We start from the raw sequence: 26,477 nt of genomic DNA, 5'->3' as shown, positions 1-26,477 counted from the left end.
GGTGACCTGCGGGAGCAGACCCTTGCGAGCGAGCTTCATCCGCATGTTAAAATCCAAGTAGAAGTATACGTCTTCCGCGAGCTTGTCGGTGGTGTCAGCATAGCTTGGGCTCATAACCAATTCAGTATGCGAACGAAGCTTGCAGTCGATGTGTGCAGATGAATGGAACTTTGAAAGTTAGATTGATTTAGTTAGAAATCCTAGTTCCTATCCGTGCAGCTCCTAGTGCTCTCATACTATTGCATGTCCATGTATACAAATAGTATACTCGGACGGACACGCTTGAGTGGGAAGGACACGATTGGTACAGCAATAATGCCGGGAGAAATGAATGCAACCAGAAAAACGGTCCTGCATCCGAAAAAATGTCCTGCAATTTAGGACTATTTGTAGGACCAGTTCATGAGTTGCAGGACATTTTTTCGGGTGTATTAAGGATACACTACCCAATTTTTAATGTCTAGGTGAGCACGACAGCGCTCCAGACCAACTAAGGCGAGCGGGTGTGAGGCGCGTAGCCGCAGCAAGCCCGCGCGGAGAGCCCGCGAAGCAGGGCCGCGTGGTATTTGCGCAGGCGTGCCCAGCGCCGAGCTCACCAGCGAGCCGCGCGCTGCACACTCCAGTATATCCTATCTTTATATCGCGAGCGAAGCGAACTGCGGGGGCGCGCCCAGCCAAGCGAAGCACGGCTGGTCACTTTTTTTATTGTATTGGTACTATTCTATATAATTAATTCACTTAAAAATGGTGAACGCACCTAAATTAGGACATCTTGTAGGACACTTTCAGTGTTTGAAGGACATTTTGAAGGAGGTAGTTGTAGGACATTTTTTCGGATGCACGACCATTTTTCTGGTTGCATTAAACTCATGCAATAATGCCAGATATCACGATTGCTCACTTGCTGCAGATCCTGTGATAGGCCAAATTGAAGCTGTCGTCCAATCATAACCCCGGATACCAAATGATCTGTCAATGAGATCGCACCATTCCTATCACTTCCTGCAGCACACGCCGAACACGCATTTGACGTGTGCCGTGCGGTAGTCCGACAACGAAGTAGACAACGAAGTGTGACCACAACAATGGTAATAACAGCATTTTTTTTTAATGTCTTCGTGGTTTGGTTTTGCGACGGCTTCACAATTATTATATTAAAATTTAGCAACATACCCAGGGATCCATTATTTAATGTTACTTATTTGACTACAATAAAAATAAGGTAAAGACAAAATGATCAGTGTGTAAATAGTTGCACATGTTTGCTCAGCTATTTAGAATGGTCCATGAAATGTATCATGCTCTTCAGACTCTGCTTTGATACCAATATTGATCCGTGACATCTACAGCAAAAAATATCATTTACTTTTCTTCTCTAGGAAGGTACATCCTGTAACAAAACCCATCGATGCAGAATAACTATATGACCAAGGAAACATCAGGGGTGGTGGTAGGCTAAAATAAATGTTGCGGTGCTCGATCACCTTCATCTCATAGGAAATTCATCCACCAACATAGGACTACTCCAAGTGGTGATTAAAGATAGCCTTTTTAAGCGTGCCAGCGTATTGTCCTAACGAATGAGAGAGAAGCAAATATCACTTGAAGGTAATCGTACTAATGAGAGGATAACTGCCGATATTATTCGTCACATTTTGACAGACCTGTCGTAAACACTACCAGTGTATAGTTATTGTTTTAGTCTACCATGCCATACCAGAGCTGTCGGCTATCTATATGCTGAATTGGTAACATACTTCACGTTGGGCTTTTTGATCATCTAAACGTTCATGATACGGTGCTGTATCACATACAACATGAATTACGGTTGGATTACGAACGAATCCGAAGTCGTAAGCGAGCAATCCTTGTGTTCGCAATATGAGATTGGATTATGAACTAGGTGGTATCTGTCCCTCTACGTAGACCGTGCATAAACATTACGCAGGCGTGTTGAAAACAATTATTATCAATACAGTAGAACATTTTTTTTCTATCAGCGCTAAAACAAGTTGGTGCTGACGTGGAAGGGCTCGGCACAAAACTATGCAGTGCTGATCTATGCTTAAAATATATTATTTACATATCAGCTAGATAAGGGAAAGGGCCAACGTATGGAGTTCCGATCCCAGTACTCGGCCTTGCTTCGTTTAGCAGTCTACTTGGCTCTGGGTAGAATTAGAATTATCTCGTTTATTTAGTAAAATCTCAAGTTGTACTGAAATTGTGTCAGCATCAGGATCGCCCTCATCATGTTCACAGTTTTTACCCTTATTTTACTACTCTCGAGATACAAGTATTGTATTATTGGAAAACAAAGTAAGAAATCTCCAAATTATTTGATAAACAGACTAGGTACTAATACATATGTTATATGTATTAGTACCTGGTCTGTTTATCAAATATTCTAGAGATTTCTTATTTACAATTTCAATTATAAAACTATTTTAGATCGGAAAGGCTGAGAGCTTCAAGGTCCACGTACGCAACGTAATCGTAGTGGTCACTATAGAAAACGCTTGCATGCCAAGCTGCAGTGATTTTGAGTGGCCACGGACAAGGAGTAGAACATGCATTATGGTCAAAGCAGATAAAGTCAAATTGTTACTTCATAGAGAGACGTCGAGCGACACCAAAAGGTTTTTTTTTTACGAATCTTTGAAGACTCATCCAATTAGCATTTGTCTGATACGGGATATTGCAGAGTTAATTCAATATCTGGAAACAATTTGACGATAAGCACTCTAATTAGGGTCCATAGTCCATGAATTTAGTACACCGACATCAAATTGCTTAGATTTATAACTAGTAGATTCTTACCCTACCGTGATTTCTTTCGAACGGTAAATTCTGATACATTGTCTAGCAGTATCGCTACATCATGAATGAGGCTACTGTACTACTCGTGTATTGAGATTTCTATTTTAAAAATCATTCCTGTTGATGCTTCATTACAGTGAGTAATCTCTCTTTTAATTTTCTTTTAATGACGAACAGAATGATTACGGCGACAACAAAATTATTCCCCAGCCAAGCCAGTACGTAATTTCCTCTCGACGAAACATGAAAACTCGCGCCTTCGCTCAGCCAAACCTGCACAAACTCAGTGAAAATGGTATTGGGGACGTAATGCAGCGCTCACAAATTTCTCCATACCTCTCCACCAATACCCACCCAACGATAGCGCAAGATATCTCATTAAATCAGAACGGCGACGTCACTGCGCACGGATTTTGCACCAAGAGTGCAACGATCTCAGGAAAGACCTTCTCTGAATTTGCAAGTGACACTTCTAGCTCATTGGGTCCGATGTCCCAGCAACCAGACACGAGAAAACTTCCGTTTCCAGACGAAATAAAAGCAAACATAGCGGCGTATCATCGAGAACGCCGCCGCAAGAACCAAGCGCGCTACAGAGCAAAACAACACCGGTTGATCACTGATCAAGAGGCCTACAATTCTGAACTTCAACAGGAGATTGTGGAGTTACGTTGGAAACGTGAAACTCTTATGCTCGACATCACACGAAGGGACTCTGTTTGGGCTGTTGCTGTGGAATACTTCAGTGTGTTCCGATTGGGACTAGACACTGCAGGAGGAGCGTGTACTACCACACTCGATTTCCTGAGAGCTACGATGGCACCGGACTTGGACGCTGGAACGGTGTTTGGGCCGAATGCACTGGCGAGAAACTGGGTTTACTTCACGCGCAGCTTTCGACACATCCAGATCCGATTAGGACGTTTGGACCAGATCTCGGAAAATTCGCTTGTCGCCTACTGTACGACGAGTATTACCATCACTAGAAGCACACTGAGCAGCTTGTTTCCTCGCCTTGTGGACCAGTGTTTTAACCACAACAATGCGAGCAAGTGGTGTCGTATTGCTGACAGTCTAGTGGGCCAACGTCTTGTCTTGGATGGCTCGGTGCGTTTCACCTGGGATACCACAAACAACTGCGTGACGAGTCTGATCACAAAAGCGGATATGTTGTCGCCGTTGCTACGACTGCTGGGTAACTTGGAGGATGTTTCCCTGGTATTCCGTCACGCGCGTATAAATCCTGAGTGTAACCTCGTCGTAAACAGCTACGCCAACCAACATAGCCACTTTTACTAAAAGTGCCGTTAAAGAAACGCTCCAAAACGCTATGAAGAGACAACGATACGACGTGCCTGTACTGACATCTGGAGTCTTACAATATCCATGTAACAAAGCTGTTATACGTTTAGTAATTATATTTTTTTCTTCGGTTAAATTCCAACAACTAAGTAGAATTGGAGCTGTTCCAATACAGCTATTGGTGAAATTCGTGAAATACTGCGTTTGCGCTTGTTACAGGTTTCTGCTCTTGTGACACAGTTTGTCGTCTAACTGGTGAATGATCCACTTCATCATTGACGTAGCATTAGCTTAAAAATAAAGCGTGCTCCTTGTGAAAACCGCAGGTTGCCAATACTGGCTGTCGTAGTTGCTCAAAGCCTAGTTCAGTAGTATCTGAGAGGTCGGGTAGGTAATATTGTTTATAATATAAAACATTGCAAAGCGCAGACTACATAATATCAGGTCTATGCTTTGCTTTTGTGGTAATTATTTAAGTAGTTGCCTTAACAAATATTGGTTAATAAAGCTTGGACAATGGAACCGGAACTCTCTCATTTTAAATTGCTGTTTAATTAGCGAGGTTCTTGCGCAGAAAAATAAAATAGTGTAACTACCACAGAAGGGTTAAAAGCCCGACCTCCCGAAAATATATTTAAGTTATCTGAAAAATGAGGTTTTAGGGCCTTGGATTTGATTCATTTTTCTCACGTTTCCTATTTTTCACGCACTGCACGCATAATTTGATTTCACCCGAGCTTTATTTTTTTAGTTTAGCCTCCTTCAGTACATTAAAATGCTGCAGCAAAAGCACAAATGGAAGTACCATCGAACTCTCTTTCCGAGAAAAACTGCACCTTTTTAGGTAGGCTACCGTTATCCTCTACCACGGAAGCTCCGTGATGGAGAGCGTGGGGTCTGCATTTAAAAACTTACCAGTATCCTCGATGGACAAGTCAGCAACGACGTTGGCAATAGATGCCGCAGCATCAGCGGGTTTCAGAGGTGCAGTGTTCCCCGTGAGATCGGTGCCAACATAACCCGGATGAACAGCGACAGCGATGACGTTGCTGGCACGCAGGTTCATGGCCAACGAGCGTGTCATCATATTTAGAGCCGCTTTCGATGTACTGTAGCTGCATTGGCCCTTGAAGGCACCGGCGAATTTGCCATCACTGTTGTGAGTGAGGCTGCCAGAAATCGACGATATTTGAGCGATAGAGGCACTGCCGTGAATCGTGGCTGCAAGTTGGAGGTTGGACTGCAGCTCGCGCGAGACGAGGAACGCACCCACAGCATTCACTTCGAACAACTTCATGAACATGTCCTTGGTCGGCTCCACGATCTGGGTGAGCCAGCCAGTGCCAGCGTTGTTGATGAGGAGATCGATGGCGACGCCGCTAAGTTGACGAGCTGCTTTGATTACCGAGGCTTCGTCGGTTGTGTCCATCACGATGATCTTGAAGGGCGACAGCGCAGCGAGCTGTTGGAAAATTTCGTGATGTAAGTAAATTGAGATCAACAGCTGGCAAGCACTGTACAGAGCTCACGTTGTCGGTGTTGCTGTTAGCACGCGCTGTTCCGATGACGGTCCAGCCTGCGTTGGTGTAGTGGGTTGCAAGCGCAAGACCGATACCGCGTGTGCTGCCGGTGATGAGAACCGTTTTCTTGGAGTTCGGCATGATTGGGGGTTCTGGTTGAAGGCAAATTGAAAACTGGCGACAATAATGATCGAAACAATGCGGAGTTGTACTTCTAGGATTGGCACAACACTAACCAGTGCTTCATGCCAAGTTATTACGTACATTTAGTCTGTTCATCTCGTTCAAAACGTGATTGTGCATCATTGCGATAAATGTGTAACTAATCACATGACAGGATTATTAAAAAAAAATGTAAAACCAATAAGAGCAATACTGCGCGCTATGTTGAGACTGTTGCTCAGCTCCTTCATATCAACAACAACATGTTGTTCCACTGCTGGAAACGCTTTGGTGTACTTGAGCGTAAATGCTGCGTTATACGTCCAAGTTGTGTTTGTTCATGGTTTTTAAAACAATCCATATTGAACAGGTGCAGTCCTCGTTCGTCATCCAATCGCGGATAACGAACAAAAGGGTCGCTCTTTTATGAGCTCGGGTTCATTCATAATCCAACCGTAATCCGCATTGTTCGCGATACATATTCGTAGCACGAACATTAAGATTGCCCTTCCTGAAGTACGTAATAAATATTTAGGGAACCGACAACTCTGTTGTTACATGGTTTGGCAAAACGAAAGTCCTACTCCGGTACGTTAACAATGGGTTTCGACTTGTGGCGAATAGTCATGGTAGTTAAACTCTTGTTAGTACCATTACCTGCATTGATCTCGCATTCGCTTAGGACACTAGATACATTAACACATGTGAAAGGAACAATCTTTCAGGTTGGTTGGAATCGCATGAGGTAGGCTGATGTGGACTCTATAGGATCACCAATCGGATTAACGATATGAGCATTAGTGAACGTTTCTCTGATATGAAGGTGATTCGGCAACGTAACAGTGTGACCTACAAACGCTGTGTTTTCTTTAGCCATATAGTTGTTCTGTTTCAATGAGATTTCTACAAGATATACCATCCGACGAAGGATTAATAATGATGAGCTATAGGAGTGTACGTAGTAGATATCATGGATCAGTAATGGTGACAACCTGAGTCAAGAGAGTGTGATACATGCCATGGATCTTGCTGAATAGTCGAGTCAACATTCCCACTCTTTAAACGACTATCGTGTTATTTCTGGTCGCTGCCCCGGCTTACCTATAGCATACTGCGCAATAAATAACGTTAAACGACGGATCCACCCAGATATTGCTGTGTTTCTATTGAACGAACGCGAAGTTATCAAACAACCCACAAAAAGTATAAAAGCTAAGGTCTGCAGCTCCAGGTTACTGTAAAGGTTCGTGCGATCGTAGAACTACCACCGCAAGGCACGGTTTTGCTTGAGCCGAAGTAGCAGTACTTCCGAGTACGAACTCTACCTGATACAGCAGGGAGAACGTAGACATGCGCTGTATAAACTAGTTCAGCATTTGAAATGATGTGTTTGGTAGTGCTGCAGAACAAATAATACACAAAGCTGCCCATTCTGACACGGTTTCTCCAGTTCCAGCCGCGGTCAGAATATATATCAGGAGTATGCAGCATCCTAGTCGCTCAGAATGGCGAGTGTGTCTTCGAGCAGTAAATTTTCGACGGTACCGATGAGTGCCCTGCCGTCCTCGACAACTTTATCCTGCAGCATTTGTCGAAGCTCATCGTCAATCCAGTCACTAGTGACGATGGTGCCGAAGAGCACAGGAGCTTGTCGGACGATCGCATCCGTCCACGTTCCGAATCCGTCCAACGTTGGCCGCAATACAATCCAGCCTGTCTCGTCCGAATGCATTCCGCGTAAAATCCCTTCGCCTTCTGAGTAGATTTTCCAGGTATTGATCACTCGGCCTTCCTCGAAATACCGTCGATTAACGAGCCACTGCTTCATTGATACCTTCACACCCGTCGTCAATGTTCGCTCAAGGCGAAATTTGACAGCGATCGTATTCTCCATGCCCAACGCACCTTGATAAACTTCGCGATCTAGCTGTCGATGCAGATGACCAGCTGCCACCCAAGCAGAGTTGCATGTGCACTCGTAGTTAAACGGCTGCATCCCTTTATGAACGTGGAGGAGATACTCTATCTCGCCGTTCGCCTGATTTCGGTGAACAGAGTTCGTGTTTCCTAAAGGCAAACTATCAACACGACACCCGCGTAACAGTTCATTAACGCACTTGTAGTTGTCGTCAACCTCCTTGAGAAGCGTCGTAAACACCGCATCATCTGACATTTCTATCTGGAAGCGCTTGCAATCTCGAATTCCAGATACCCATTGTTCCTTGGCTGTCTTCCTCTGCAACAGCTTTATCATCCTGTCGATGTACGTAGCTTGAACTTTCGTTGCAGCTGTGAGACGCTTCTGCTCAGCCTCCGCTGCGAGTCGCTCTTCCTGCTGCTTAGCCGCACTTTCTCTCCAGTAGTAGTTGGCAAGCTGGACACTAGCGCGATCGGTCCCAGCATTGCTCACGATTGCTTGCTTCAGTGTTTGCAACTGTAAGGTTAACTCCTGTTCTTCTCGTTGCAGACTATCACGTATATCCTTGCGTCGCTGTCGCTGTTGCTGACGTTGGCGCATCTTTTTCTCTTGTAGAAGCTTGATTGCATCAGCGTCAGACTGGCTGGTGTTGGTGTCCTTCTCACCAATGACTGCGCGGGCCGTTGCGACGAATGTGAGCGGTTCGGCATTTGATAAGTTACTGGTTTTGGGAGCTTGAATCGAATCGAACGGCGAGTAAGTGTCAAACAAACCCGCAGCCTCCTCGTAAAGTGTGGCTTCTGTCGGAATTGCGGTGAGTGGCTGCATGACCATCGAGCGGATTGGTCGCTTTCGCGCCGATTGATCGCTTTGGTTATGACAAACTGCTTTCTGACACTATACCATTGCGTGATTCACACGCTCCACCGTCCACGGCATAGTCACCAACTGGCCTCAACAATATACTACCAACTGGGAATGATTTTTGGGATGTGCTCATAGTGTACTCTATAAATAAATACAAGTTTTCTTTTTTTTGCGAAACTGTGCACTTTGGAATTTTTCATTACAGGTTCAATACCACAGAACCATCACAATACGGTTGACGCGACTGGATACGAGATGATGCACTACTGGCACAGTGAGTCAGAAAAAAAATATGACAGCCATCCCTTCCTGTTAGTAGTTGGGGGAGGGGGGTATCGCTTATTTTGCTGTATCTCCGCTGCCAGTTTACTTTTACTGTGCTCTGATGTCGTCACTAGGTGTTGGGATTACGATGCCTTTGCGTACGTCAACCTTTTACTCTAGTCTGGTCACTACGGCTGAGATTACGATACCTTTACGTACGTCAGCCCTTGACTTGATGTACAGAAATATGCCTCATAAGCGAGGTCCAGTATGGTATATAATTCTCAAGTGAATTGCGTGATAGAGGTGTACTTCACAACGAAAACATGAATAGAAAGTGATACGCAGACATTTCTTAAGGGTTATAAAATTATATGACCTCGCTTTTTGAGGCAAATTACTGTACTTTGACCTCGTCAGTAAGAGTTGCTATTACGATGTCTTTACGTACGTCAACCTACAATCGAAGAGTGTTGTACATACGTACGGTTGTAGAACAGTCTGGCTAGGTTAATGCAAATGTGATCACCTTACTGTAATAGGCAGGATGATGCGTGAGTGAGCTTTGTACATGCTGTATGTATGCATGCATATCGATATCAACTTTAAACGCGCTGTCCGGCAAACCAACAGTGTGCAGAACAGGGCACGCTTCACCAGATTTTGGAATGAAGAAGAAAGTGATAATGCTGGAATAACCTGAAAGGCTGGGACTAGTGATGGTTTGGAGAAATGGAACGCATTTCGTAACTATTTATGAAGTAAAAAAGCGCACCCCCAAATTGGTAGTCTATGCCAGGGGCACAGCCCCGCCTGTTTGGTGATTTTCTGCGCATGCATGATACCATGTACATGAGCGCAGCTCCGACAGTGTTCCGTGTTTTGGATCCACGTACCATCGCAGTAACAGCATGTTGAAGGTGCGTAGCACTTTACGTGGCACAAGACGAGCCACAAGTAACAGCATAACTGAAGATGCCTGGTAGACGTGCTCACCGTAGTAGAGGTACCCCGTGAGAAGTAATGCTTCGACTGTCATACAACGTTTGCCATTGTATGAGATATAGGCGATATCGTCGCAGTCTCGAAAGATCTTCTTGAATGGTCCACCAATACAATTCCGTTCGAAAGACGTAAGATTGTCGAGTGGAGCTAAGTCCCCATGCTTTTTAATCTCGATTTCCTTGAACTCGTTAGCCTGTAAACTATGAACCTCCGTTGCCGAGTACACAATAATTTTTGCCTTTGGTGTCATGTTCGTGATGATGAAAGATATAATCACAGCTATGACACCCAGCGCCAACGATAGTACGGCAATGACGGAAAGCATATCAACTGTAAATAAGATACAAGAATCGTTCAGACCGCAGTATTTCGCTCCTCGCGCTGAAGTTTTGCGTAAGATCTCAGAGTTCTTGGTGATAATTGATGCCAGTGGCGTCCTCTGTATTGACAGCAGAATAAAGCCAATAATCATCGTAGTCACCAGCTGCATGGCTTCCCACGTCAGTCGAAAGTGCCGATCAAGTTGTTGATCGCCCGAGCGCGCCTTCAGTAAGTTGATAAACGAGTAGGAAAACGCGAAAAAGCAACATGTCAGGTTTGCTAACGACTCTCCAGTCAGAGTTCCCGTTGCCAGTCCGAGCATATACAAATCCGAGTAAAATACAAGGTGGTAAATGATCTGACCCAGATAAACGACTTGCATCCTTCCGTTCTGACAACGATAAGCCCAAATTTGAGTGAGTAGGACTGAACGTTTGTGTGACATCACTTGGTACAGACTGACGACCCCCATGAGCAGTATCTGACCCACGACCAGACCTGGTAACAAGTTGATAGCGACGGTATCAGCGTAGCGGCTGCGGAACGAATTCACGTTCATACCGTTGCGATCCGGTCGATCTTCCGGGATGTAGTTCACCCATTCCCAGAGTGAGTTAAAGTAGTTATGAATGCAAACATCACCGGTGCTGCACAGAGGGATATCGTCTGGAGAGTGGACCATTAACCCATATGATTCCCAATGATTCGACACCTCGCATGTATCTTCGATGTAAATACCAGTTGTGTTAACTGCACGAACTCTACAACCACCAAAGTAGGCTCGAAGTAGAGGCTGGACAACGCTAGTTGCTGGGTACTTGGTATTGCTGGCAGGGACAGCGCGTGAGACGTGAGGCAGGCTGCTTGTGAAGCTGTACGGGAACAACGTCAAGCTATCGGGGACTACACTTACGAGATCTTCTCCATTTGTCACCAACGCAAGCTTGGAACCTACAAGACTGTCATCTACCATGACCACAGGACGGCATTCCGTATAATCAGGGAAGATACTGATATCAACAGCCGAAAGCTTGCCAAAATTCCGGTCTCCAGCTCTCGTTGGGAACTGGAAAAGACGTGTAAGCGAGAGCATGCTCCATCTTGTATCACACCCATCTGTACGACCGACGGAGAGTTCGAGCTCACGTACCATCTGTGGTGCGACACTGAGACCGAGTGTATTGATAACGTCCAGTATTTGCTGAGCTGTCCCCGTGACGACGTTGTGCGTAGCGCCCCAGTCGTTTGTACCGCTTTGACAGATGCCGCCGTTGTCATCGAGAGATTGTCCAAGTGTGAGAGCCTCGGGATTTAATGAACTGAAGTCGTACAGATCTTCTGTTGGTCCGAGGGCGACAAAGGCGTTGAACACTGGAGAGCTCACGAACGCACTTCCGTTGAACAGAGAGTACTTGAGTAACACTATTTTGCACGGACCCATACAACCTGTGCACCCGCCAGCCATAGTCATGTCATTTTCCGTGAACGCGAAGAAGCTTTTGTCGGCCTTGATGAGAACGGAGCTGCCAGAAAAGTAGTTTGTAGCCGTGAATAGCAGTAAAAGCGCGATAGGACCTATGATGATGCGGCCTGCGATAGCTAGACAGGCTGTAAGTACCGAGGGATGAAATAGAGCTTTCCATCGTCGAGGTTTTCGACCACCTTCCCGATTCTTGTACTCAGTAGCCCAGTCTGTCATTGAGCTCATATATCAAACAGAAGCGAAAATGGAACAACACGTCGCTTTCTTCAGTCCGACTTAATTTAGCGTCGGGCGCTACAGTGATCGTTGGGTGTATTTTTAAATTAGTGTTTGTGAATTTCCTTATAATAGGGGGAACTTACAAAAGCGGTGCTGAGATTTTGGGAATGGTGATGCTTACGTTTTGGGAAATGGGCTGCTTAGTTTTTGGATAAGCCACCTCCGGAGGTGGCTGGTTTCGGAAATGGGCTGCTTGTTTCCAGACTCGTCTATATTTCTAGTTCCCTCGCACTTCTTCACCGTCGATACTACATACTTCCCTTCACTTTCAGTTTAACCTTGGAACATGGACTATCCTCGTGCGTCCAGCTTGAAGTGAATGGGGGCGAAAATGTGTATTACCGGTCAATCCGGAGGGCGTGGTGAGGCAGCCCCACAAAATGTGCCTCTGCACGGACGGAGATTGGTCGGCACTTCACGGCGGGAGGAACTACACCATGCGTTTGGTGAGACCAGTGGTGGCAGCGGCAGCTTGTCTAGGGTACTCTTCGTAACATCGCGGTACCCACCGCCCCAATATCTTTATCACCAGGCTGTCCACTATGCCGTTCAATAGTGCAGCGGCACCCCCAATACGTAGTGAGTGCGTAGCGTAGTTAGAAGCCGGAACTCCTGCCTTCTCTGCCGTCGCCTTGAGGGCCTTGGACACTGTCTTCGAATCCAGATCCAGACACAGATACTCGTTGTTCATTTTGTTGATCCCTCGTCGAGCCGTCAGGATGTGTCGTAGTGCTTCGACTGGACAGAGCAGCTTGTCGCCCGAGCTATGCATTGTGCGCCATGCCCCCCCCCCCTTATTGGTCATTCTTTGACCCTTCCAATCCGATAGTCACAGCCGTCGCCGCACCGACACTCACCGCTTGTCCGTTGCTGTCTGTGAACATGGCGTTCTTGGTCTTCAGGCTGTAAAATGGTCGATGACCCTCCACTATCAGAAATTCTGAGTGCCGTAAAAGGAAGAAATAGCCAAGGAGCACACTGCCCCACAGGAGACGCTGTCGGGGGCGATCCAAATTCAGTGATCGACGTAGAAGGCGTAGAAAAGAGGGTGTGACGGGTTGTTTCTTACGCACCGGGTCGGATAAACGCTTGATACCTTGAAGCAGGATACGCAGCTGTGGTGACCTGGTGATCTCGATACCTTGGAACCGCCGGTGAAACCACGACACGCTCGCGAGCTTGGGCACGATAGTCGCGTACTGGTTGCCTCGTCGAGCTCGGTTCCACCCATACGTCCACAGATACACCGCGAAATAACCCAGACGGTTAGTACGATCAGCTCCTGGGTTCCCAATCCACGGCGGCCATCCCATCATGCGCGAAAACTTGGTCCGCTCTTCCAGATTGCTTGATACTTGGAGTTGGTAGTGCCTGCCAGGGCTTGTCGGCACAGCATAGCGCCCACACGGTTGAGAGATCGTCGAATGGATGACAGACTTTCACGTGGGTCCATGCAGCAGATTAGTTAGTCCATAACGACCAAAGTTTATCAGTACTGGACCATGCACGTGACCCGGCGTCAGCCATGATGTTATCGATTCCGGGGACATGTTCCGCCGTGAAAACGACACGGTATTGTAGTTCAGCCAGAGACAGCAGTCTGTTAAAGAGCTGGGCAGCGGGGTTTCTGGCACTTCGACGGTTAGCCCACGCCACCGCACTTGAGTTGTCGATGTGGAAGCAGACGTACGTCGGGTCAAGTTCTGCATCCTGTTTCCAATATTGACCCCAGTAAAGAGCAGCCAATACGGCACTCTGAAGTTCTCGTACGTTGATCGAATTGACACGAGGCTCCTTACGCAGGTCAAGCTTCTGAGCGTCAGTGAATTTCACCCGAATGTACTCAAGTCTCGTGGGTTCTAGAGCACACAACCCGGTGTCCGACGCGTCCATGAAGATGTGCACGGTTGGTGTTGCAATACCGGCGAACTGAACGACAGGGATCTTGTTGAACCGGTCCCCATTCAAAAGTACCGCACGAAACCAGAACAGGTCGTCGCGGTCGTCTTCATTTAATTGGCGTTTGCTTCCAGGGTGCATACCGACAGCGGATGCATGGAGTCGTTGATAGAAGGAACGAGCAGCCGGAAAGCACGCAGCTAAACCCTGGCGTAGATTCCCGAGGAGCTTGTTGAGATCGGATTTGGAAGCGTAACCTGTCTGAAGCAGCGTGTGAACGTGGAGCTGCGCCTTCAGCAGCTTCTCAGTCGGTATCGATACAGTACCATTGACGGTATCCCTCAAAAGACCGAGCGCTTTGCCAGTTGTCTGCCACGAGGTAAATTTCTCTTCATTGATAGCATTCGGCCCAAGTACAGTTACCATTGATCTCCACAGGGCTACTTCAGCATCCTTGCAGCGCGTGCCGACATTTTTTTCCACACATGTATGATCATCACACCAAACGTTGCCTATAAACGGTTCCCTGTCCAGAGGAGCTCCACCCTCAGGTCTCGAGGACTCGTACAAGTGATTAATGACAGACCCTGCCAGAGCGTAAAATGCTGGTGAACCACACCACCCAAATCCACACGATAGATCAAAGACCACGTAGTCTTCAAACAGGAAAGCGAACATGTGTACGCTGTTTTCGTTCATCGGTACGTGCCGAAAAGCACCGGAGACGTCTCCGAGCAGGAGCAGTACGTCAACGGGAGGATGCTTGGTTCGTAGGTCATGAATGCGTCGCGCTATGTCGCGAGGCGGGTTGTAGCTGATCCGTGGAAAGTTATCTCTGTCAGTGAAGTCGTTCACGGACGATCCTCGCGGATAAGCGTAGTCATTGGTGACACGGATGCCTTCTTCACCTTTGCCGACTGTGCCGATCGGACTAATGAAAACCTCAGGCCATGTTTCCAGCATGGCTTCGTCCAGAATGAGATATCGGCCCTCCGTTTGGCCTTTTGCGATGTGTCGCCGGACCTTCTCGATGGTGTTAGTGTCGATTCGATGGTTGTTCTGGCGTCTAGGCTGCCTTGAGGGTCGTGTCGATGTCCATAGTGGTTGCACCCCACCTCGGACAATGGCATTCCAACGCCTGTAAGCGTCGTGATAGGTGGGGTCGGCTGGCTCAGCAAGTTCGTACAGGGTCTTATTAGGGCGCGGATCGTGAGCGTTTTGTCCACGAACCAGCCGAACGAAACTTGGTAAGTTTAGGCGTGACCGTCGTGCAAGCTCAGATAAGAAAGTCGCTGTGGCTGCATCAATTGAAGTAGGGTCCGTGTTGGTTAGAGGCACCGTGAGGTTGTACCGACCAGCATACATTTCCACGTGTCGAAGAACATCTCGTTATGAACGCTCGAAGAGCGACTGGAGGACTCGCATGGTGTTGGCCAGCGGCACCGTTCCTACACGCGGCTTGGTAGGAGATGTCACGCTGGATTCTGGTGGTCCCGCTTGCCCTCGCCATCAACTGTCCTGGTCCGTTGGTGCGAGACCTTTGTAGTTGTCGTCGATATATGCCTTAACGATCTCTGGCAACTGGTCTGGTTTGAAGTGAGACCGCTTAGGATCAAAGCAGCCGCCGTTACCATTGCCCGCGCAGCCTTCCTTCGATATGGCCTTCATGTAGAGTTTTTTTTTTGCCATCTTTGACCGGAAGTGCTTCCAGTACTGGTGTGGGAATACTGGAAATTCGACGAGGACGATCTGCCTGTTTAATTGTGTCCGCTCCTTGTCGAGTTCTCGATGCGGCGGCCTCATTATGGAGGTGTTGACTCCGAATGTCCTTCACCTCCATCAGCTCCTCGTCCGTCCGGGAAAATTCAAAGCGCACAGCTGCTGCGGCGTTGGTGTCACGTGCTACGAGATGGCTGCGGAACTTGCGAAACTTCTTGGTCACCCAGTAGGTCGTTAGTTTCCATCCAAACGCGTCCGTCTCGCGGAGGCCACGGTAACGATCGACGAACATAGTTGCAGTATCAAGCAGGTCGACAACCAACTGATTGTAGAACTGAGAGCCGAATATGTGACGCGAGCGCAGCGCGTTGACGAGTTCACCCCTGCTTGACGCCGCTGCGACCGGCCGAAGCACGTTTCTTTCTGAGAAGTCCGTCGAACTTGCAGACGACTCCATTGCACGTACCCTGTCGAGTAGTCCTGCCTCCCGGAAATGCATCACTGATACGACGCCATTGAATCCGAAGTCAAAGGCGCCGCGGAGGACTGGCGGTTGTCCGAGGAAGAGCACGTGGTCCGAGTGCTGCATCATTTCTAAAATAACCTGAGCATTCTTACCTTTGTACCGTTGGTTGATGACCGATAGATGGACACGATGTTGAGTAGCGGATGGCCGAAACGCCACTTGGGGTCGTACTCGGCGGTAGTCGTCGTCGTCGTCGCTGACTTCGTCTGCCATGGCGAACTCGTCGAGGTCGCCAGCGAAACTTTCGCGTTGCCTCTTGCCCAGCCCTCGGTTCTGCTGTCTGATACTGTCAATATCTGTCTGGAGACGAACATCCTCAGCGAATTCCCTGTCACTCGTCGGTGAGGTGTCGCTTGATGGAGTCGACGGGTTAGCTGGTGTCTTCGGGTCACGATACAAATCCGAACGATTTTTCTTTGGCGACCCCATGGCCACATCCAAAATGTGTTGACGTCGGACATAGACCACCTGAAGATCGTGAGGTCGGACCAAAGCGACAACGTCGTCGGGTTGAAATGGGACCGTCAGCATTGACTGAACCTTGGATGGTAGAGCACCTCTCCTCTTCTTGCAGGCTACCCATACGGTGTTCTGTTGCCAACAGCTCTTGCGGGTTAAGCACCATGTCGGAGGTGCCCGCCCCAATCTAAAGCGCGTAGTTCACAGGGTCAACCTTGATAATGCGTGGGGGTCGGTTAGCGTGACCGAAACAACGTTGACGCCACACAGAATGTTTACGACGGACTTGCCTACCAGCGCGTCATATCTTGTAACCACTCCATACGCCCACTGGCCGACTTTGGCACCGTCGGGTTGAACAAAGGCTACAAGTCGAGACACATACGCTCCTGGCCACAGCTTAGCCTCTGATGCGTCAACGACCCTCCTTGCCACCGTCTCCATGGGGATTGAGATCTCCTCCTCCTCGTCTTCATCGGAATCGGGCCCCACGACCGCGGCACACACGGCGTCTCCGGTGATCCGATTGACCCGCACGTAGCGGAACTCGGCTAGCGTTGAGGCATGGACGGGCCCCACAAACGCAAGGTCACCAACGGCTACGGATGAAGAGCCCATTGCTCTAACTTGCGAGAAAGGAAGGGAGTTTCCTGTCGTTGTCGTTCCGCGGAATAAAAATAAAAGTGAGTTTAATCCAACAACAAATCTCTGACTTTCCTAATGATAGGTCTCTCGTCTTCAGAACTTACCGCCTCGCCGGAAAACAGATCATCCTTCCGGACTGATCCCAAGTCTGTGAGGAAATTCCTCACCAAGAATCTCTTAATGACGGAGACACGCTTCAAGAAGTTCAGGAAGCGCCCCGTGGTGAAGCCGTCACTAACGCCCACCTCACAACTGACGACTACCGCATAATCGTAACATGGATGGAGGATACAACAAACTTTGAGGCTATTCCCCACAGCTCCTGCGATCGGCCTAGTGATGCATCTGTACCATAAGTTCCGAAGCGATCTAGCGCAGCAGCAAGCTGTATCCACACTGGGGCTTGCGGACATCGCGAATTATTGTTAAAAAAAAAACGGATTATCCTTGATCTCGCTGACAATGCGATCAAAACGTTGCTTATTCATTCGTGTTCTCTGATGAAACCAGGAAGGGGGGGGGGGGGGTAAGACTCCCAAAATATGTCGCCGTTGAATTGCGTACTGCTGGGAATTCGCTCTCTGTTTGATTAGTATCGCCTAGATTGAATCTGCAAAAGTAAATCAAAAAGACATGTCATCGACCTGTAAAAAGAGAAGTTCGGCTTCGCTGTCCCTCTCGTCATCTCCAGCAGTTCCAAGTAACTCGTTATCTTCCTCCTCCAAGATTGTGACAGCTAGCATGTCGGTGATGTCTCGATGAAGGCATTGCCGCTCGCTTAGCCTTGGTATGATTAGTTATTCCTGTAGGGAGGGAATCGGAAAGGGGATCCTTTCGGGCATCCGACAGTCTCTCAGTAAAGTGCGAATACGAGCGCAATGCTCATTTTGCTGACTCCCCCACTTCATTCCAGTTTTGCTTAGATTCTGGGAAAAACGCTACTTAGATTTTGGTACGTGATCTGCTCAGTTTTTGGTCATGTTCGACTCCCCCTAATATGGTGAAATGGATTTCTTTAGGCAAAATCTACCACAGCTACTCGACTCTTCAGTTAATAGCCAGATCATTATCCAGGGAGGACAGCTAGAAGACAGCATTGTACAGATTAATTCGTTTCAAAAATGTTGCCTGAACAGGTTGCACATGCAACTTTCAGATCACGCCACGACACACAGCAAACACACGACTTAGTGATACACTACATTCACACAAAGCAGCTTCGCCAACCTTGCCCAAGCACGTTCCTTTAAAAACGTGTTCCGCAACAGGCATGAAGTGCATCTAATACAAATCCGAGTCAAATAGTCGAAATGAAAAACAAAATGTGCTGAAAATCGTATTGCATTTTGCATGAATCATTTTAGCGTCCGAATCCACGTGCGAAACGATCGCTAACAACGTTTAGAAATCGGTTAGCGCGTAGTATTTAACTCTTAAGCTCTCTATGATAAATGACCAATTGTCGTTCTCCCTTGTTCGATGGACTATTGAGTGTTGCTCACGTTCGCGTTTAATGAAACTCAGGCGCTTAACTGAACGATGCGCATTACTAGTCAGTTGCGGACACTGATGGTGTTTGTGGAGCATATTCAGACGTGCACGGAGTTGCCGACAGAGGCGGTTCTGACTAGCACCGCAGTTGAGAAACCGCCGTTCGACTGGCCGACAGCCGGAGCCATTTAGCCTTAGCTTCAACCACGTTGATCTCGATATCGCCCTGGTCTGTCGCGTGCTAACCGTGGTTGTGAGTATCAACACGCTCTACCAGAGAAACTAAACGTGGAGTCAGAGAATCCCTCCGAAGCACTCCCACTGACACGTTTCTTGTCGACTGTAGCTGTGGTAGCACTGTGGCAACAGAACACTCGACGAAATAATAAAATACCCTAAATATGCTTCGAACTCAACTCACCTGTGACACTTGAGCTCCAGCAAACATGCCATGCTCGACATTTCAGAGCTTGCAGCACGACATTGTTATTTATTGGATCGGAAATGTTTGTTCTGGCCTCTGCTCCACAGTAGCATTTTCCAGGAAGGAGTCGTTGTAACCCCTCTTTTCCTCTTCTGTTTTGGGGCTTATTAGAAGCCTCGCACCCTTGTTAGAGGCAATGTCGACTGACAGCACTGTGTCCGGAAATACTACCGTCGGCTCCTCCGAGTCTGTAGCAGCCGAAACCAGCGTCGTTGTAAATCACGATAATAGAGAGTCTATAAGAAACACGAGCAAGAAGAAACTCAGAGGCTTTGCGTGTCTGGCTAGAGAGACGAAGTGGATAGTGTGATTGGCGCCGGTCGAATTGCGAAGTATGAACCACCTTCTAACCGACAGTGGAGTGTTCTAAAAGACTGAGGTGAATTGAGCCAAAACCTTGAAGAAACGGAAGGATTGCAACGTCGTGATTGCGGGAGGAGTGGATTACGTGATTACGTACATATGAGCACATCAGGTAACGCAACCTCAAGCGCCGCTGTCCAGTAGCATTAATCGATGTTGCATGAGCGTTCTGCCAGATACCCCAAGAGGCTCTGCAAAAAAATCCAGGCAACATAATACTATGTGCATTCCAGAGCTTATACAATCGTGAGACTTTCGTCATCGATCAAGTCATTCGCGTTATCGCGTGATTCAACTCGGCCAGCAATCGCCTCTAATGCGACGCAGTGTTGCATTCCTATTGTTCTTTTTAGGTCATGTCGGACTTTGAGACCCCGTGCCGTTGACTTCACCGTCGGCCGGGCGGGTCTTACTTCGTTACTCGCCCAACACTGCTCACACTATCCAAGTCGCGATGCCGTCACTGCTTACACGAGATTACCCCTAAACCCCGATTGACTCTACATGCATCAATCAACAACAATGAGGAAAATTAGTACATGTACCTATAAGGCTACGATCAGTCCTTGCACACGATCTGTACACCACAGGCATGCTCACTAGCCCCGCTTTAGATACCGCGTCAGAGGTCATATTTGGCTCTGCTTCCTTTCGTTGTGGAGTCTAGAGTCCTTCGTTATGGAGTCTAGCGGTAAACTTCCTAACTGGGGTGATAACTATGTTTTCTCCTTTTCTTGCGTGATGAAATTGGGACGATGACTGTACCTCATCGTAAATGTCCTGTTTGGATTGACCCAACCTCCTCCGTTAGTAATTATCTCACGGTTGCAATGTTTTTTACGAAAATAACATGGGGTGCCTATCCACACCCAACTTGGTTGCACAGTAACAAATAGCGATGAGCTAGAGTCATGTTCGGCTATGCCTTTGCTCTAATTGTTGATTTCATGATTGCTGTACCTCATCGTAAATGTCCTCTTTGGAATACCAAAGAATAGCCCCATCCTTCGTCAGTAATCATCACATGGTTGCAAATTCATATTGTAAAATGCATTGCAACTTGCAATTCATTTTACGATGTGAAAACAGACGATCGCCTCGGTAGTAATCTCTAGGCTTGGATTCTTCCCTCAACAGCAATACTTACAAACCAAATATATTATTCCCTCTCACCCCTCAGTTGTAAAATGGACAAATATTTCTATTATGGGTGCTTAACTATGGGAACAGTCATAACTGCACGAGAGCATTATTGGAGGATGTGAGCATGGTGCTAACATATTTGTACCGCAGTCGTTGAGTGTTGGTGAGTGTGAGGCGGACTGGCTGGGCTAGAGAGGAGGGTATCTTGGTGTGGTGAGGCAAAACTGGCAATAGCAGAGCAAAACAGGGTGAAACGCCAGTAATGATCTACATTAAACGTCTCCATTAGTAAATGTTGTGCACTGCTCCAAACTAAGAGTACTCGGATCCATTGTAGTGGTATAATTCATGGATAGAAATTGGAGGCTGACAGCGTTATGAGTGCCGAGGGGATCAACTGTAAAATGCGTAATGTGAGGCGCCTATCCACACCAGATTCAATCGTACAGTATTGTAACAAAGAGCGATGAGCTACAGTCGTGCTCGTTAGGTCTTTAAGTGGTTGTTGAATCCACATGCAATTCGACCGTTGATCTTGGGCCTCACTTCGCAATTCGCTCTCCGTCGCTTAAGTTTTCCACCCCACCTAAGACACGCGATGCGCCTGAGCTCTATCTTCCTCGTGGCTGCTGCTACTCTCCTTGTTTGCAGCGACGCTGCGTCGGGTCCCACGCACTAGAAGCAAACTGAGTTTTCGACGGCGAAAATGGCGCAGTCGTCCGACACTGCCACTCAAAAGAACACGAGGTTCCTAAGAAGCACCAAGACGGAAGACGAAGAGCGAAACTACAAGAACTATCCCTTCCTGGTATCTGAAGAGGCTGCCATGGAGATGGCGAAGCGAATCATTCAGCAGCACGATGACGCGCTGCTAGCAAAGGTTAAAGAAATATCCAACGGCCAGAACATTCTAAAACGATGGCGGGCAGAAGAGCTAACGCTTGCCGATATCATGCCTCTACTCAAGGATGCTGATAAATGGAAGGGTACCTCTGAACGCCTCGTGTACAAGCTCGTTAGGGATTCCCAATTCCAGCATTTCCGAGTCCCTCAGCAGTTGGACGACGTATTCTTGTCAAACGTTAGAAAAGTTAAGAACGGTGAGAAGATTTTGAAACAATGGACAAACGAGGACTACTCGCTTTCCCAAATCAAGTCTCTACTGGAAAAGACTGGCAAAGGGGAGGGTACTTCTGAACGCCTCGTGTACAAGCTCCTCTCGCGCGAAGCCATTCGTACTCTGTCGGTATGACACTGAAGCTGGTCTGCGCATGAACTTGTAAATATCATTTGCAAAATACACAGTTCGGGGTTGGACGAATAAAGAAAAAAAAACTGCTTCACTAGACATTTACTTCCTTTTGACGGGCCTGCAGCGGTGGACCATTCAAAGAGGGTCGAGAATCTCGTACGATTTTACTGAAGTACACGTGGTATGACTGTGGAAGCTTACCTTCTTGCGGGGATCACTACTGTATAGGGTGAGCACGTCTAGCAGGAGTGTTGATAGTCGTTACATAAGATGTAGACTTATTACGCTGGTACTTGAAGAACATGGATCCATGACATGGCACTTTGTCGAAACTGAATTCGTCTACAGTACATGGTTATCACCTCGTAGCCAGCCAGAAAACGAGGTGGTATGACGGAATTTGTAGCATCATTACATACTATTAAACCTTATTGCGTCGTGAAAAATTGAACAAAAACACCGAATTCACTCGCAAAAGCTCTCATCCTCTTGGCTGCGCAGCCTTGTCCAGTTCTACCAGCCAGGTCTGCACGATGGCGTTTATACTGGCTTCAGTTCTAGCAATTATCGCGTTATCGAATCTCCCGCGCTTCAGAACTTCGATCGCTGCCATCGTGTCTCGCACAGCTTGTGACGAGTAAATAACTCCGTACGCATTCACACGATGTCTGTCTGGATCCAAATCTAGAACCTGCTGGACTCGCTCTTCCACCACTCTAGGTTCAAGACGAGAAGGTACTTCCTGTGGCTCAGTACTCCCTCCCTGGCGCTGCATTGAAACTAAAACTGCATTTGATCTCGGTAATAGCTGGCGCTGCCGAAGTTCTGGTAACCCGTTATTGGTAGAAACTTGACGCTGCGTAGGTATTTGTACTTCTCCAGAGCTCCGATCAATACGTCGTTGCAAATAACCTTGAAGTGCGCTCTCGCTCAAAACTCGACGTTGAGTCGGCATTTCCACTTGGCCCAAGGTCAAAAAGTCCCCAGTGTCGCTCTCATCTTCCAACTCGGAATTGACCGAAGAACTCGAAACCATGGCTACAGCTCGCCAATATTTCGATCGTCCGTCGACCGGTTCGATTTCCACTCCTGTGGACGGTAACGCAGCCATCCTAGCAATGAAATTAGGGCTGAACACCACGTTGGCGAGTTCAAACCCGCGTGTTTGGTCCTGCCTTCGATTTTATTGCTGGGCCTTCGTCTATTTTGCGATTTGGCCTTGGATTTACGATAACCTGTAAATATAATTCCGTGCTGCTTAGCGCGTCGATAGGCCGCCAGAAACTGGATGTATCCATATTTGCGAATGGTCAGCCAGGAGCATGCAAGCCTAGCTCAGTGCAGACCGCTGGTATTTTTTTATTTTCTTGCACTGGTATCTCTTCTTGAGCTCTGTTGCGAAGGCTTCGTCCGATGCGTCCATAGGGAACTCCCGCACCAATCTTACGACTTCGGACTTGGTCGCCGTTGTTCTGGTCACCACAGGCTACGCCGTATAGTAGCGCCGTCCTTCTCCTGAACGCTTGTCATGTTATCTCCTACATGAAATCGTAGAATCCTACGGGAATTATTTTTGTTATTTATTAATTTATTTTTGTGCCGGCTGGTTTTTTTTATTGCTAGGTTGGTTTTTTGGTCCTTTTTTTTTCTTACCATTTATAGCCCCGGTAAACCAGTATTCTGGAAGGTTTTCAGCCAAACTACCGGTCTCAGGCCGTGCTCATTAACCGGTGTTATACCGGTAAAGAATTCTGAAAAGGAGTTCAACCTTTTGGTAAACGTCAACGAAGCAGTCGCAAGTCTGCATCATAGTTCGCACTCCCTCTGCTATGCCATCCTTGCAAACCACGAGCGCTGCCGCGGTGGAAGACGCTCTCCTACGTGGAGAGTGGACACAAGCGCTCAACGACAGTCGCAACATCCTCGCAGCGCGTATCGTCCAGGCAAGAACAATCTACTATCGTAAAAAATCCCATCAAACGTTTCATTTTCTCCTAAACATTTTGCTTCATCACAGCTCCGACAAGATGAAAACCCAAGCAACTTATCGACCATGACAGCGGAAGAGTAAGTTGTGGTTACGTATTTATTCCTTATATAAAATCTTTGCTTAATTTTGTATTCTTTGTCGTAGGGAGCGCGTGCTGTCGGTGTATCTTCAGGCGGTGTTCGAGCTGGACTTGGACGACGAAGTAGAGACAGCAACGACCATCGTCAAGGCCTTTGCGCCACTGCCGAGCACCGTCGCGATTCAATGGAGCATATTTTTATTAGCCATGAACCGCAGACCGATGGCGACGCAGGAGCTGCGAGAGCTACTGGCATCGTACACAGAGGATGGAACAATGGGGTTCAACGCTCAGCAATATGCCAAGGCTGCTGAAGTGCTGGCTTTACAGTTGTTGCTGCCTGATGAAGGAATTGAGACTGCGCGGGGTTTTGTGACTGGGGACCATGTGCTTGATGACTCTACCAAGCTTCAACTGCTGCGAAAGATTCAAGCAGCGCATTTGGCTGCTCAAGAAGCGACGAAGAATGTTCAGACGTCTGCAGTCAACCAGACAGCATTGGCCCAGTCAAGTGCTGTGACGAATGAGCGAGAGGTGAATAGCTCTTCTTTTCAAGCTGTATCGACGGGGTTTACGGGTGTTCAACAGCAAGACGCAAAACAGGATGACGACTCCAGTTGCTACGTGATGATCGGTGGCACTGCCATTGCTCTAGCTGTCGCAGCAGCAGGAGCACTACGATACCGCGAGAAGATCCACGAAGCCGTTTCTAACGCTATCCCCGCTATTTCTAAGGGGCTCGCAGATGCCAAATACGCGCTCTTTGAAGCGTAACGTGGAGTGTGAAAGCACCAGACGTGTTGAGCAGGAGAAGATAATGCAGTATTTAACCTCTTCGAGCAACGTTTAAGGCCCGCTTTTATCTACAAAGCTTCTGAAAACTATTCTATTCGATACTTTAAATCTTTCTAATTTATCGATTGCGCTGCTAGATACGGTAGGAATACGATCACCCCAGCGACCAACACGGTGGTGCGCTCCAACAGCCCACGGTTTCCCGGTAAACTCCTTCCAGTATGCTTAACTCCAGCAGCTTGTCCCCATAACTCCAAAATAATTTCCCCGAGTTGCATGCAGATGATCCCCAAAGCCGCCAGCAAAGTATACACCCCCACATTCTCCCCACCAAACGGTGAATTGAAGTGTAGTGCAACAACTGTAATGCTCGCACCAACTCCAATAGCTACTAGCAAGCTCTCCATGTCCAATTGAGTCGATATTCGAGTGCACAGCGGTGTCGAATGTCCCCACCACGGAGCTGCAAGTCTTTTCCAGACATACGCGCATGTCTGAGCAGCCCAGAAAATGGTCAGCAATAGTGTGACAATACTCCGAGAGCGTTCAAGATCGCTCACATCAAGTAAAGCGACCATCGACAAACCGAGACCATGAATGAACGAAAAACCGGTAATAGCGAGTGCAGCTTGGACAACCAACACGCGCTCAACACTGGTTAGCGTACAGACCAGCAGTATCACAATATACCCCACAGCAAACACAGTTAACAGGTAGTTACTGTTGGTATTGTCAGTGCAAGTGAAGACTGCAATTGGGCATTGCTGAACCAGCATCGCCATGACGCTGAAGACCTCCGACTGCCACAAGATAAGCACCATCCAGATCCAGCTCGGAGCGAACCAGCCACACAGCGCTGCCACGTATTTCGTAGGAATGAGATAGGCCCATACAAAAGTCTCCAAGCTTTGATTCGTCGGTCGAATCTGATTGAGAGCTTTACCGTCGATGCCGACGAACACCATTGACGTTGGTAGAGCAAGTATCAGAGCTGCAAGCCACTGGTTACCCCGGTAAAAGAGCACTTGGGCGAGCGACGTAACCACGCACTGCTGTGAGTCAATAAGGAAGCTAATGTCTTCTTCGCGTGCACTACCATTGCTCGCTCGCGAAGAATGGATCGACTCTTGACTCTCACTGTTTGGCTCTTCGTAGTACTTGAATAGCGTCTCGACACGGTGAAGAATCCGAAATGCGAGCCAAGAAAACTCATAAGAGCCGACTGTAGTGGCGATGGACACGAGAAGAAGTGCAGCTTCTTGAGGAGCGTACCAAATGGAGCTCATGATAGTGGGAACCAGAAATATTCCCGACAAAAAATGCTGCGTTGATGGAGAGACCGTGACGGATCTAAAGTGAAGCGTTGGAGTTCTCCAACCCTCGCTTGCGGAGCTCAATACACCCGAACTTGGCGCTGGCTGTGGATGGAGGGATGAAAGAGTATTCTCCCATAAAGCAAAGCTGGTATCAAGTTCCGATGAAGCTTGGTGCACTGGTGTTAGGAGAACAACTAGGCCACCACCGATGATGGTACCATGCAGCGGTGGCGATTCTCGCATAGTGTTGGAAAGTAAAAACGCGAGTGTAGGAGCCGCAAAGAACGAAACGATCTGACCTCTCCATCGCTAATAATCGAATGAACCACCATAAGTACCAACGTGCTTAACGATTCCATGAAGTTGTTCGGCTTG

At 47.7% G+C, this 26,477-nt stretch overlaps 12 protein-coding genes across 13 annotated transcripts; 4 read left to right on the top strand and 8 right to left on the bottom strand.

Moving 5' to 3' along the window:
* Positions 1-3,309: 3,309 nt before the first annotated feature.
* Positions 3,310-4,119, top strand: PPTG_01797 (hypothetical protein; the record flags this gene model as incomplete). Its single annotated transcript, XM_008895184.1, has 1 exon — positions 3,310-4,119. The coding sequence occupies one exon, from the start codon at positions 3,310-3,312 to the stop codon at positions 4,117-4,119; it is 810 nt and encodes a 269-aa protein (XP_008893432.1).
* An 865-nt stretch (positions 4,120-4,984) lies between these two features.
* PPTG_01796 (hypothetical protein) lies at positions 4,985-5,783 on the bottom strand (the record flags this gene model as incomplete). The annotated part of the gene is made up of 2 exons (XM_008895183.1): positions 4,985-5,584; positions 5,652-5,783. 2 exons carry the CDS (start codon positions 5,781-5,783, stop codon positions 4,985-4,987), a joined length of 732 nt encoding a protein of 243 aa, XP_008893431.1.
* A 1,132-nt stretch (positions 5,784-6,915) lies between these two features.
* On the bottom strand, positions 6,916-8,688 carry PPTG_01795 (hypothetical protein). Its single transcript, XM_008895182.1, has one exon. The coding sequence runs from the start codon at positions 8,554-8,556 to the stop codon at positions 7,297-7,299; it is 1,260 nt and encodes a 419-aa protein (XP_008893430.1). The 5' UTR covers positions 8,557-8,688; the 3' UTR covers positions 6,916-7,296.
* Positions 8,689-9,643: 955 nt separating this feature from the next.
* On the bottom strand, positions 9,644-11,927 carry PPTG_01794 (hypothetical protein; the record flags this gene model as incomplete). The annotated part of the gene is made up of 1 exon (XM_008895181.1): positions 9,644-11,927. The coding sequence occupies exon 1, from the start codon at positions 11,885-11,887 to the stop codon at positions 9,644-9,646; it is 2,244 nt and encodes a 747-aa protein (XP_008893429.1). The 5' UTR covers positions 11,888-11,927.
* Positions 11,928-12,371: 444 nt separating this feature from the next.
* PPTG_21108 (hypothetical protein) lies at positions 12,372-15,205 on the bottom strand (the record flags this gene model as incomplete). Its single annotated transcript, XM_008895561.1, has 3 exons — positions 12,372-12,679; positions 12,789-13,312; positions 13,422-15,205. The coding sequence occupies 3 exons, from the start codon at positions 15,203-15,205 to the stop codon at positions 12,372-12,374; spliced, it is 2,616 nt and encodes an 871-aa protein (XP_008893809.1).
* Positions 15,206-15,349: 144 nt separating this feature from the next.
* PPTG_01790 (hypothetical protein) lies at positions 15,350-17,162 on the bottom strand (the record flags this gene model as incomplete). Its single annotated transcript, XM_008895180.1, has 3 exons — positions 15,350-15,490; positions 15,555-16,731; positions 16,813-17,162. The coding sequence occupies 3 exons, from the start codon at positions 17,160-17,162 to the stop codon at positions 15,350-15,352; spliced, it is 1,668 nt and encodes a 555-aa protein (XP_008893428.1).
* A 768-nt stretch (positions 17,163-17,930) lies between these two features.
* Positions 17,931-18,872, top strand: PPTG_21107 (hypothetical protein; the record flags this gene model as incomplete). The annotated part of the gene is made up of 3 exons (XM_008895560.1): positions 17,931-17,936; positions 18,113-18,141; positions 18,743-18,872. 3 exons carry the CDS (start codon positions 17,931-17,933, stop codon positions 18,870-18,872), a joined length of 165 nt encoding a protein of 54 aa, XP_008893808.1.
* Positions 18,873-21,157: 2,285 nt separating this feature from the next.
* PPTG_01789 (hypothetical protein) lies at positions 21,158-21,922 on the top strand (the record flags this gene model as incomplete). Its single annotated transcript, XM_008895179.1, has 1 exon — positions 21,158-21,922. Exon 1 carries the CDS (start codon positions 21,377-21,379, stop codon positions 21,920-21,922), a length of 546 nt encoding a protein of 181 aa, XP_008893427.1. The 5' UTR covers positions 21,158-21,376.
* Positions 21,923-22,324: 402 nt separating this feature from the next.
* PPTG_01788 (hypothetical protein) lies at positions 22,325-23,534 on the bottom strand. The gene has a single exon (XM_008895178.1). The coding sequence runs from the start codon at positions 23,031-23,033 to the stop codon at positions 22,404-22,406; it is 630 nt and encodes a 209-aa protein (XP_008893426.1). The 5' UTR covers positions 23,034-23,534; the 3' UTR covers positions 22,325-22,403.
* A 124-nt stretch (positions 23,535-23,658) lies between these two features.
* PPTG_01787 lies at positions 23,659-24,922 on the top strand. 2 transcript variants are annotated; one of them, XM_008895176.1, is made up of 3 exons: positions 23,659-23,865; positions 23,940-23,989; positions 24,057-24,922. In XM_008895176.1, exons 1-3 carry the CDS (start codon positions 23,752-23,754, stop codon positions 24,763-24,765), a joined length of 873 nt encoding a protein of 290 aa, XP_008893424.1. In that variant the 5' UTR covers positions 23,659-23,751; the 3' UTR covers positions 24,766-24,922. The 2 variants fall into 2 exon arrangements, with proteins under 2 accessions (XP_008893424.1, XP_008893425.1); XM_008895177.1 differs by having other exon boundaries at positions 23,659-23,989.
* PPTG_01786 (hypothetical protein) lies at positions 24,861-26,072 on the bottom strand (the record flags this gene model as incomplete). Its single annotated transcript, XM_008895175.1, has 1 exon — positions 24,861-26,072. One exon carries the CDS (start codon positions 26,070-26,072, stop codon positions 24,900-24,902), a length of 1,173 nt encoding a protein of 390 aa, XP_008893423.1. The 3' UTR covers positions 24,861-24,899.
* A 64-nt stretch (positions 26,073-26,136) lies between these two features.
* On the bottom strand, positions 26,137-26,238 carry PPTG_21106 (hypothetical protein; the record flags this gene model as incomplete). Its single annotated transcript, XM_008895559.1, has 1 exon — positions 26,137-26,238. The coding sequence occupies one exon, from the start codon at positions 26,236-26,238 to the stop codon at positions 26,137-26,139; it is 102 nt and encodes a 33-aa protein (XP_008893807.1).
* Positions 26,239-26,477: the final 239 nt, after the last annotated feature.

This window comes from Phytophthora parasitica (assembly GCF_000247585.1).
Source record: "Phytophthora parasitica INRA-310 unplaced genomic scaffold supercont2.3, whole genome shotgun sequence".
NCBI lineage: Eukaryota > Oomycota > Peronosporomycetes > Peronosporales > Peronosporaceae > Phytophthora > Phytophthora nicotianae.
Note: the sequence above shows the minus strand (reverse complement) of the source record. Positions and strands in the feature narration are given on the sequence as shown.

Excerpts from the sequence above, each read along its gene's own strand:
- PPTG_01795 (XM_008895182.1), bottom strand. The coding sequence starts at position 8,556 with ATGGTCATGCAGCCACTCACCGCAATTCCGACAGAAGCCACACTTTAC.
- PPTG_01787 (XM_008895176.1), top strand. The coding sequence starts at position 23,752 with ATGCCATCCTTGCAAACCACGAGCGCTGCCGCGGTGGAAGACGCTCTC. Across the intron at positions 23,866-23,939 it reads TCGCAGCGCGTATCGTCCAG|CTCCGACAAGATGAAAACCC; the intron begins GCAAGAACAATC and ends GCTTCATCACAG. Across the intron at positions 23,990-24,056 it reads TCGACCATGACAGCGGAAGA|GGAGCGCGTGCTGTCGGTGT; the intron begins GTAAGTTGTGGT and ends TCTTTGTCGTAG.
- PPTG_01788 (XM_008895178.1), bottom strand. The coding sequence starts at position 23,033 with ATGGCTGCGTTACCGTCCACAGGAGTGGAAATCGAACCGGTCGACGGA.